Source organism: Wasmannia auropunctata, unplaced genomic scaffold, assembly GCF_000956235.1.
Source record: "Wasmannia auropunctata unplaced genomic scaffold, wasmannia.A_1.0 LD334739.1, whole genome shotgun sequence".
Taxonomy (NCBI): Eukaryota; Metazoa; Arthropoda; class Insecta; order Hymenoptera; family Formicidae; genus Wasmannia; species Wasmannia auropunctata.
Window position 1 is genome coordinate 6,394 of NW_012028151.1, and position 11,855 is coordinate 18,248.

Below are 11,855 nucleotides of genomic sequence, written 5' to 3' on the forward strand. Positions count from 1 at the left end.
CACTGTTTTTTTGACGACATCGTATACACAATGAGGTCCCGGAGACCCCATCCATATTTATTACTGTAACTCTAGTAAAAATGGACATATTTCAATTAATTTTTTTTCAATCAATAGAGAATCGACCAAGGAACAAGCTCATAATGTTTAAAAGTCAATAGAATTAAGAAGCTCCAAGATATATGGGTTCAAAGAAAAAGAAAAGTTCAAAAACGCGAAAAAATCTCGATTTAATACCTTTTTTTCAAAAAATCATATCTCTTTTGTTTATAGACCGATTTGAAAAATCCTTGAAAATTCTAAAAGGGCATACTTAAAATAGCAACAAAAAAATTTGGCGATCCAATATTTTAATTTTTTAACAAAACTGCAAGCAGTCCCAGGAAACCCACGCTCACTTCACTGTTCACTGCTCGGTTATTGAGCGACGATTGCCGCGCGTCAACACGTCTTCCTACTGAGGAGATTCCAAACTTTTTTTACGTCAATATCCCTCTCCTTCTAATTTCAGAAATGCCAAACCGAGAAAGTTTCGCTGGGATCCCGCGAATCCCAGTGTGTATCTAGGGTTAAAGACCCTAGATAAGATAGAACCTATCTAAAAAAACATTTTTGCGAGAGTTATAAAAAGACGTCTTAAAGGCATCTTATGCTTCGATTTTGTAAACTTTATGTTGTCTAGAAAACATTATTTATAATAAATAAAGGTCATGCGCGACTCGTTATTCTAATACAATAAATAAAAAGGAGTCAACGGCCAAAGATGAGCAAATTCACAGGTGTTAAATAATTTATTAATCAATTTTCTAACATAGAAACACAAAATGAAACTAGTTTCGATCCTTACTTGAACTTTTTTCATTACTTAACACCGACTTGCGTACATTGTGTCATCGTTAGAATCGGACATGAGACTCTTAATATACTTGATGTAATAATTTCTCCAATCAATTTACGGAACAACAAATGTAACCATTTTAGGATTCCCAAGAACTGCTTATACGATGTACATTACAAGAAATGCTGCTTATTTCCATATCGTTGAGATCTCCGCTTTACACACATGACTCCGTTTTCGGTGATTTCGTTTTATTATTTATTAATTATTATTAATTATTATGTTTTATCCGATTACTTATACGATTCGGTAATTATTTATGTTTCATTATCATTGTACATCAGAGTTATAGTGATCATGAAATGCACAGAATTTAAAGATTAAATTATTAATGCGACTAAGAAAGTCTAAGATCGAAACTAGTTTCGTTTTGTATTTTTATGTTAGAAAATTGATTAATAAATTATTTAACACCTGTGAATTTGCATGTTTTTGGCCATTGACTCCTCTTTATTTATTATTTATAATGTATATTATTTATATGTATATAATGTATATTATAGATGAATTATTACCGTTGAACTAGCTGCTTCTAAGGTAACGTTATGCGGCGGTTGCGTCGGTTGTGCGCTGTGAGTCCGTATCACGATATCCTTACTGAACGCGCCCGGGCCATTCTCGTTGACCGCTTGAACTCTAATACTGTATTCCGTATAAGGCACGAGATCTACCAATTCATACGTTGTACTAGTAGTTTCACGCGTTATCTCCTCTCCGTCACCCTGAGAACGTACACAAAATTGAACATCGGGACAGTCGGTAATCATCAATTCAACAATTACAATTTGCAAAAAAAAATGTTTATATACCTCCATAAATGTAATAATATATTTGGATATTCGGCCGTTAATAACTTGCGGCTCCTCCCATGATAGAGTAATACTCATGCTACTTGTCGCGTGGCCTTCCAGATTCATCGGAGGTCCAGGAACGTTGGCCTCTATCAGCGTTGTAACTTGTAATACTTCACTAGGAGCGCTGCTCCCCCGAGAATTGTGCGCGACTACGTGGAACTGATACGTCATACTGGGCTGTAAACCGCGTATCATGGCTTCCAGTTTCTGCTGCGTGTTGACAACTCTCTCCCTATCGCGAACAGACGAACGTTTTTGGTCATTTTCTGTACTCGCTCTATTCCTCTGCTACTCATATCCTCGATTTACATCCATAATAATAATTACCTCATGGCCCCTTCTTGTTTGTAATGTATGAAATAATTAAGGGTGTCGCTGTTTGCGTTGTCCGGCTCCTGCCAGCGTAGCGTGACGAATCTCGCGGTAACAATGACGAGGCTCAAGTTCCTCGGCGGAGAGGGTACGCCACCCCCGTCGAACGCTTCCAGGATATCTGTATCATCTACAAAACGGGATTCCGGATCGAAAAGGGGATTAGGATACTTAAATGAGCTCGGCAGGAGATCCGCGGGATCGTCGGAGGGGCTTATCGAAAGCGGCGGACTCGATTTGCCCGATGAAATATGTCCTAGGAGAGTACTCGGATGTTGCCACGTCTTATTATACAACTGTTGCCGCAAATATTTCTTTTTAGGAACTGTCTTGGAAGTTGTTTTATCCGATTCCTCTGCATACGTGAGACGTTAGCATGCAGAACAGTTAATTAACGAGGGAAACACGTGAGGGAAAGAAATAAATAAAGATAAAATTAAAATTTCAAATAGAAATAAACGTAAAAAAATATAATTTTTAAAAATGTACATAACATAACTATAAAGAAACAAAATAAAAAAAAACGGTATTTATTAACAAAATAAATATTAACAAATATTTTAAAATAAAACAAAAGTTATAAAACAAAACAGTGTATGCAGTTGGAAGAAGGTTTTATCTATACTTTATCTCGCGAAACTCACTGGGCTGATTAATTATGAGACGCGCCGAGGCTTGAACACTACCAGCAGGATTCATCCCCACGCACTGGAAAATCCCTGCATCTATGGGTAACAGTCCATTGATTTTCAGATTGTGTCTGGAAATGGAAATATTGAAAGGTTTAGAAGAAAAACTTGTTAAACGTGATTTCACGAAATTTCTTCAACGACGTAAGATTTTCCAAAAAACACACCCATTGACAATTTGCCAGTATGTGCTCAACGTGATACGCTCGCCATTCTTCAGCCAGTTAATCTTCGGTTCCGGTTTTCCATAGATCTCGCATTCGAATTCTAAATCTTGTCTCGCACTCGCCACTTTATCCTCCGGCTTCTTTACAAACTTTGGCGGAACTGTGAGGAGTTTAAATTAAATTAAAGCGTCGTATTTTCGATCAGGGCGGGGATAATAAAATCGCCGCAAATACCTTGCACGATTAACTCAGCAACTGCATCCAGAGAATCGGCCATGTTCTCCGCGCGACACTGATATGAACCGTGATCCGATTCTTTGACACTCGTGATCATGAGACTAGAGGCTGCGACTTCGCGATATCTTGAAGCAGATACATTTTTCGTAAATACTACATATCGGATTCATATCCCGTTGGCATTGCAAGTTAATCAATATACCTGGAGTCGTGTGACATCAAGTCGAGAGCAACGCCGTCTTTAAGCCAATAAATCGCCGGTTTCGGAAAGCCGTTGGCAGCGCATTCCAGGGTCACGTCGGACCCCTCGGTGACTACTTGTTGCAAAGGTTGTGCGATGAATACCGGAGCGCTGTTTCCCTCATCTGTATGATCGGAAGATATGAATTTGATTGTGTTGACGAATTTACCTCGTCGACGATTAACTTGTGTTATTGCTCAGTAACAAGGCTTACCGAAACCGTCACTAGATAATAATCCTAATTGTGCTTTGTTGCTCAGTCTATATTGGCCGTAGCCGCTAGCGTTACATCTGTACGATCCTACGTCGTGATAGTTAACATCGTTGATTTCCAACGCGCCTGTGGGAAAGCCAGCGAGATAAAGTATACCAATGATGGTAATTAACGTGCAAGAAAATCTTAATTAAAATAATTAAAAACGCCGTAAAAATCCCGATCGTACCTGACGGCAGAATTGTCATTCGACTTTTATCGAGTACTAAAGGATGTTCGTTCTTTAGCCACTGTATCTTCAACAAACTCGAGGAAGCCGGCAGTGCACAACTCAAATATGCAATCTGTCTCGGATAAACCATGGTGTCCTGAGGTTCTCTTTCAAAGCCGGGGAGGCCTTTAAAAAAAGTAAATGTTATATTCATCGCATAAGTGCTACCGTCGGAAGAGTGAGCGATCACTTTTCGGAGCGAAGAAAGTTATGCCTTACTCGCTGCTGCAATTTTAATCGTCCTGAAATATATTGTAGCTCGAGAAACTCAAGATTATCTTGCATCCGATATTTACAATATTTGCACAACATTTTTGGAGATGTACATTATTAAATATTAGCTTTTACTACAAAATATTAAAATTTTAATAACAATATAATTTAATTACACAAAAAATTCAATATTTTATTATTAACATATAATATACTGCATATTAACTTTTATTAACTTTTTGGCGTTCTTCAAATATTGTGTAGTTTAAAAAAAAAAATAACTGTAAAACGACAAAGTGATAAAAAATCCGGCGCGACTCCGAAAACAGAATCCGCTTTCAGATTTTTTTTTCAATATTTCAATTGCTTCAATGTTTCAATTTTGTTTTTTCAAAAGAGAAGGCTTCAAAATACATATATTCCAAACCTTGTTTCGGAGAAATCAAAGTTTTCTCTCGACATACATACAATATAAAAAACACAAAATGTGTTAAACGCAGTATTTACAGCCTTATAAAACAATAAATTAATTAATCTTATGTTTTATAAAATTTTAAATATTTATAAAGAATTTCTAGATAAAAATGAGCTTTCCACTATTTACCATTTTGTAACAACAGATTTTAAAGGTTAAGCGATTGTAAAAGATTTTAAAAAGTTAAAAATTATAAAAACGTCCAAAAACTTAAACAACAAAAATTGTCCAAAGATCAATATTTAAAAGCGCACATTGCAAATAAATTTTTTGTTAGAGTTTCTTGAATCACAACATCTCAAGATGACTAAAAATTCAAGAAATTATGTTTAACGCTTCAAAAAGTATTCGTTTTCGCATCAAAGTGGCATCAAGCATAATCTATCTCAGGGCATCTTCAAGCACGTGTATTACACGTTAGGATCTGAAGATATATACTAACTTGCTAGTTTGATTGTGGCTGACCGAGAGACAATCGCTCCGACATTGTCTATGGAAGCTAAGCACTGATAACTTCCGGTTAACTCTGCACTACCGGCGTACACGCTACTTATGTACAAGGATCCATTCGCTAGCTGTGATCTACAAAAAAAAAGGGCATCGTTCCGTCAGACTGATGCGCAGGGTCGTAGCAAATCGAGGAAATCTCTCCTAAATTTTTATTTCAACCAATGTAGATTAGCTATGAACTCTCAGCTTAACTTACTTTTTATTAAAAATCTAATGAATGCGGTTCGTTATTATAATAACAAATTAACTAGGAACAAAAACTAAGTCCAAAAAACGAGCAAATTGTAACTAGGCGTTATCTTACTTATTAATATTTCAACATGCTATATTTTACATGCTAAGATATACAAAAAATTTAATTATACAAATCGCGATACCGATTTCGACTATAACTTTAATCATCTTCAGACCCGCAAACTCTAATTTAAATTTAATTTTAAGTTAGAGCTTGCGGCTGAAGATGACTGAAGTTATAATCGAAACCGGTGCCGCAATTTTTGTACATCTTAACATGCAATGTTAAACTATAATAAGATAACACCTAGTTACAATTTGCTCGTTTTTGGCCTTTAGTTTCCTAGTTAATTTGTTATTACTTTTTATCTTTCTTTAGTTCTAAGAATTGGGCATTAAGTTAAGAAAAGATTAAAGTTAATCTACATTGATAGAAACGGGAGACGTAAGATGTATCACGCGTATTACCGATAACTGTCCCCGATAAACGTAATCGGCTGACCGTCGTCCGTGCGCCAGTGTATACTCGGCGTCCCGAAGTCTCTATTCGCTTCGCAGTCCAGCCTCGCAGGACCTCCCTGCTCCACCACCACATCCCGCGGCTCGATGATGAAGTCCAAGCCTCCCGCGTTGACTGAGAAGAAAAGAGAAGAAAAAAAAGATTAATGACGGAAGAAAACGACCGTCATTTCGTTTGTATAACGAGATTTTGGCAACGGGAGAATCTCTACCGTCCCTCCGCGAGTCGAAATTCAATTTGTCACATAGAGCAATTCGCGCTTCCGGATAAGAATCGCGACGATATCCCAAGGGGGAGAGGAGGGGGAGGAAGAGAAAAACTTCCCAGTGTGTTTGTGAAGGGGGATGTTTAACGATCACACCCGGGAGTTACCCGGGAGTACCCCCTGTTAGAAGCAGCGTTATTGCACTATCGAATTTCGGAACCCCACTGTTTTGTGCGTCTCGCGACCCATTCGTGCACAACGCGCGTTAGTTAGGGGGGTGTAGATGTTAAAAGGGGGCGGAGGAGGAAGAGCCGCGGCGTATCGGATGGTTCGTCTAGAAAGGGGAACCGGCTGCGGAGGAAAGGAAGCGGGGGACGATACGAACAAAGGGTCGTCCACCCTATATAGGAACGGACGCTCCTGCCTGCCTGCCTGCCAGCTTATAGCGAGAGACGGCCAAATGCCTGAATTCTCTCTCTCTCTCTTTGTTTCTGTTTTTCCCCGTGATCCCTTAGCGCGATCGCGCTATCGCGATACGAGACGATTTAACATCGCGAATTGACCGCAACAAAGAAGAAAAAGGAGACGAGAGGAAAACGAGAAAGGCTGCCCCGTGCGCGGCGCATTTTTACAGGCGACGAGGCGAGAAATCGCTCCTCGAAATGATTGCTTCCTTTCCAAAAGATTACCTCGATATCTTTCAACGGTACAATAATGTAAATGGGAAATATTCTGGGAAGACATCCACATTGTCTAAATAATAACTTTGCTGGAATATGTCTTATTTATCGGCCGACACGCGATGGTTACAAAAAATATGTCATACCTTCATTTTTACATATCAATTCTATTTACAAAAAATATAATTTTTTAGATGTGGCTCGATAAATCCAGAAGAGACACAGCATAACCATAACTTATAATTATTATGCTATTTTAAAAAATGTTAGAAATTTTTTACTAGTTTATAATAGATTTGTTCTTAATAAATAACAAAAGTTAAATCGATAATTTTCAGATTATATGCGAAATTTAATGGGTAAAAAAAACTTTTATATTATGAGGAATCAAATGGCCCAAGGTAATAAGGTGACGTCTTAATAATGTCTTTAACGTCAATAAAACGTCAATAAGAATACTGAACCGTCATTTGACGTCTTGTTACTTGAGGGATTCCAAAATATATTTTTCAATTAATTTTCTAGGTAAAGTTTGTTTTAATAAAATTCTAATATTTAAAGTATCATTACAAATATAGATATATTTATTTAGATCAATATATTTATCGATCTAAATAAATTATTATATACTACATGTATTATATTTTTGTATACAAATAAATTTATATTTAATTTATATATTTAAAAATTTATTTAAATGTATTTTTATATATTTAAATTATTGTGATTATATACATTACTTTCATTATTCTTTTTATTATTTTCATTCATTAACAAAAAAAAGTCAATTTTTAAATCAAAGAATCCGAAAAAAATTAAAAAATAAGAGAAATAAAAAGAAATAAAATAAAAAACTGAAAAGTGGGACTTTACGCAGATAACTCTGAATAGCATTTCTTCGATTTATTTTTTTACGACTCTTATACAATAAAAATTGTGTGTGTGTGTATGTGTGTGTACAAGTACAGAAGTTTTATTTTAAATTTCAACGATTGAAAGCTGCACTTCGGGAGAATTGTCCTGAAATATTCTCCAAAAATTCATGTAAAAAGAGCGCAGTGCGCGTGCGATTTCCATTTTACTGCGACGTAGGTGGGAGCCGAGAGGCGGAAACACGAAGGTTTTATTTATTGTATCGCGCTTCGAAATCGCCTCGAACGGCGCGGCGCGCGTGACGAAATTGGAATTCTCCCTGCGACCATCTACCGCAGCGCGCGAGCGTACGGACTTCTCTAAAAACGTGCGTACGCAACGAAACGCACGACGCGATATTATTCCAACGTTCTGCCTTTAATCGCGGCGTGCTGAAAGACTGCACTAACGTCGCAACCTTTTGGTCCTTGATCCTCGGAACAAAAACGTCCGAGTATTCAGGTCTCGGTTTTCTTCAGGAGGTCGGCCTCCTAATCGCCACTTTTTTTTCTCTGCCACCTGCCTTTATATCCCGGCGATGCCGCGCGTTAAAAATTTTACGCTCGAGGCGCGTAGGATGTATCATATCATCTCCTCGGTATTCGGAATGTAACGCCGTAAAATAATGCCATCCGTGCGCGCGCGTGCACGCGGAACGTTCCGCGCTCCGGGAATGTCTCGGAGTGCGGAGGGAAAAAACACCGACAACGCAAAAGAGCCGACGTCGTCGGGAAACGGAATGCATACGCATCATCATTTTTACCCGGTAATTCCGTGTAGACTCAAGGTCGAGGTTAAGTAGCCTTTAAAGAGGCGTTAGATCCTTTTTTTTCCTTTCCTGCACGCGGCCGGAATATTCGTGAGAAATTCCGCGTGTTGCCTGTCGCGCGTTAATCGCAATATTTCTAGAAGCCGCGCTCTCGCTTCCGCGAAACATTTCGATTAGACGACGCATCCTCCGATTATAAACCATGCCGTTTCTTTATCGGGGAAAAACGATACCTGCGGCCGATTAATCGGAATATCGCACCGAGCGACGGGCATATCGGGCACCGTTATTACAGACATCTCGCGCGGCGCAAGGGGAAAAAAACTCGCGATGAAAACCTCCTCGGTGAGCGCGTTTAAACGAGGAATAACAGGTCGAATTATCGATTATAACGGTACGATAATTGCAAGGTCGAGTAATCGATAATAATCTTCGATTAGTGTAGCGCCGATTAAGCGGGGCACGCTCTCCAGAAAATGGAGAAACGGGGATACACGCAACCGATACGCGAAACCGGTATACGACTCCGACGGGATTTCGTATACCGATTTTCCGTGCCCGGCGATCTTATACGTGGGAGGAAACGAGTTTCGCATTTATTCGCGGTCTAAAAAACAAAAAGGACAGAGTGTTTATCGTGAAATCTTGTAAAAAAAGTTCCCTCTGAGATTTCTCGAATTTTTCAGATAATTTTTTTGAATTTGCAAGTAAGATTAAATAATTAATTTATGCAACTTTGAAATAAATTGGAGTGTAAATAACGCAAACAAACCGTATATTGTAAATTAGTACAAAACAAGGATTCCATGAGATCATATCTATTCTCTTCTGTGCGAAGCCAGCGAAACCTATAGGATAAGGAAGAGAGGCTCACTGCAATATAGTAGTATCAATGAGCTATTTATTCTCTTCTGCTGTAAGCATCCTGGTTTTTTTATAAAAAAAATTCGAAAAACGCTAGAATGTACGTGAATGTATGCCATACTTATTGCTTGACCTATTATTGACCATTCTGCATTCCTCGATTTTAGGAAATACAGAATTGTATGCCAAATGATACCTATCCTATAATAAGACATTAATCACAGCGAAGCTTCAGGTTGAAGTAACCATTATTAGAATTAGAGAGGGGGGGGGGATGGAATCAAAGTTCATTACACTGATCGACATGCTAAAAGTTTCCTACAAAGGAGAGTGATTTCTCGTAGATTTCGGAGCGCTGAAAACTATGTTGACCTCAGAATTTGTTTATCACGTTACATTTTTTAGAAAAATGGGGTTAAATCCCTTAAAGAACGCGTTTTTCGCAATTTTTAAAAAATCACATCGGATGAACCCAATATGCAAAAAACTTTTTAAAAAACTTCTTAAATGAAAGTTTAATTGTACGAGCCCAAGTATCTCCATTATTACGAAACTATTCACCTGCATCAGGTTCATCCGCTGCGATATTTTAAAATTGCGAAAAACGTTTTTTTAAGGGATTCAATCCCATTTTTCTAAAAAATGTGACATAATAAAATGTGACAAAATTCTAAGAGCAGCATCGTTTTCAGTATCACAAAATCTACGCGAAACCACTCTCCTTTTGCAGAAAACTTTTAGCATTGATCAATGTAATAAATTTTGATTCCACCTCCCCCCTCCTAACTCTAACAGTTGTCACCTCAACTTGAAACTTCTTTGTGATTAATGTCTCATTATAGAGTATCATTTGGCACACAGTCCTAAAACCGGGAGCTCAAAAAAAGGCGATTTTTAAGACACTCTTTCTCTGAGTACCGAAATTCCATTAAAATCTCTGATTTTCAAGAATAAAAAGAAAATCCCCTAAAAATTCCAGGTTTTCCCGGTTTTTCTACTAGGTAGTATAAACATTTCGAAATAGGAAAAAAAAGAAACATTTTTTTCCCCGCAATGAAATAATTTTGAGCTCCACGGAAACGCTGCCGCGCTCGATCGCCGATTGAAAGCCATCGATAGCGAATTATTGGATTACAGCTCCAATTGGCGAACATTTTCCCCGTAACCGCAGCATCAGTGATGAGAAGCCCTCTCGAAGCGAGGTACCGTCGCTCTCGTATCAATAATCGATTGAGCGCCACTGGCGGCGGTTATTGGGTTACAGTTTCACGCTCACGGTGGTCTGTCACCTTCGGGTGTGCGGGAGAGGAGATTCCCCCTATGATCCCTCCGTGGTTCGACGATGACCCGATCCTCGTGCCGATCAAACGCATTTTCCATCGTGCCAACGGAAAAATTAACGAGAATTTCTTCGATCACCGATGCTGTGGTTCACCAAATTCACTCGCTGCGCGAGCTGTGAATTATTTCGCCGTGAATAGCGGCCGCGTTTAGCGGAACTTTTATTTTGTAACTATTTTCTTCGCTGAGATGAGGAACTATTCCCTAGATTTAAAAGTATAATTCAATCAGCGCGCAAAGCACTTACAAAGCACTTTGAACTGACTTCTTCTGCTGAACATGGCCAATGCATCACTTGAATTGTGTCACTACAATGAGATAAAAATATTCCAGATCGAGCGCAAAGATTATAAGTATACGAAAAAAGGTAAAATATAAAAAAAAACAACGAGACCGAAGAACTGAAATATTACATACAGTAACAAGCAGAAAAACATATACAATTTAAAATTTTCATATATTTTATTTCATTTTTTTCGCAAAGATATTGATTTGTATGTTATTTAAAAACATAATCTATACATACTAACAAGATTTTATTGTGAAAAACAAAATGAAAAAAATAAAAATAAAAATTATAAAACTTTTTTTTAATCATATTTTACTAATTTCCCTTTTCTTTTATTTATATCTACACAGAAACTTAAATCTTAAGGAATAACATTTCTAAAATTTGAAACTTCGATAAATCAAATAATTCAAATTATTATTTGTTTTCTTAGCATTCGAGAGGTTCGATAATTGCGATATACTGTAATTGCAATATTTCTCTACAAATTTCCAATTGGTACTATTACTTTTTTGTCTGAGTGAATGAATGACTAATATGAATCTGATGCCCAGTTTTTTAAGAAATAAAAGTTTATAATACAGTTAATTCATACTTGATTTGTAACGTTTTGTTCTGTTTATACCTTAAAGGGTTAAAAAATAATAAATAATCTAATACAAGGTATTCAACTTAATATTATTTAAAAGAGAATCATTTGTATTTGTTTGTATTTCCTTCAATTTTGGTTGCACTTCCAAGGATTCAAAAATCAAAACTACATTGGAGTATAAATAAACACCCCTATTAAGCTGGACCCCCCACCATCGCAAATTAAGTTCGGAACTAGTCAAAAATTTAGTGCTATTTTGTTGCTAATTAGTTGCTCTAATCCGAATTTTGTTGCTCCAGCCTTAGGGA

The 11,855-nt window shown here is 37.4% G+C and overlaps 1 protein-coding gene across 1 annotated transcript in view; it reads right to left on the reverse strand.

The window, feature by feature from the left end:
- Positions 1–11,855, reverse strand: part of LOC105458031 (neogenin-like) — a gene marked incomplete at its 3' end in the record, with an annotated part of 38,380 nt that overhangs the window by 5,472 nt on the left and 21,053 nt on the right. The window contains exons 2-13 of the mRNA XM_011703050.1: positions 5,844–6,009; positions 5,074–5,213; positions 3,902–4,069; positions 3,673–3,798; positions 3,420–3,582; positions 3,215–3,342; positions 2,981–3,140; positions 2,769–2,884; positions 2,080–2,479; positions 1,708–1,984; positions 1,414–1,620; positions 595–598 (exon numbers count right to left, since the gene is read on the reverse strand). Of these exons, the coding sequence (XP_011701352.1) occupies positions 595–598; positions 1,414–1,620; positions 1,708–1,984; positions 2,080–2,479; positions 2,769–2,884; positions 2,981–3,140; positions 3,215–3,342; positions 3,420–3,582; positions 3,673–3,798; positions 3,902–4,069; positions 5,074–5,213; positions 5,844–6,009 (2,055 nt within the window). The remainder of the gene's footprint in view (positions 1–594; positions 599–1,413; positions 1,621–1,707; positions 1,985–2,079; positions 2,480–2,768; positions 2,885–2,980; positions 3,141–3,214; positions 3,343–3,419; positions 3,583–3,672; positions 3,799–3,901; positions 4,070–5,073; positions 5,214–5,843; positions 6,010–11,855) is intronic.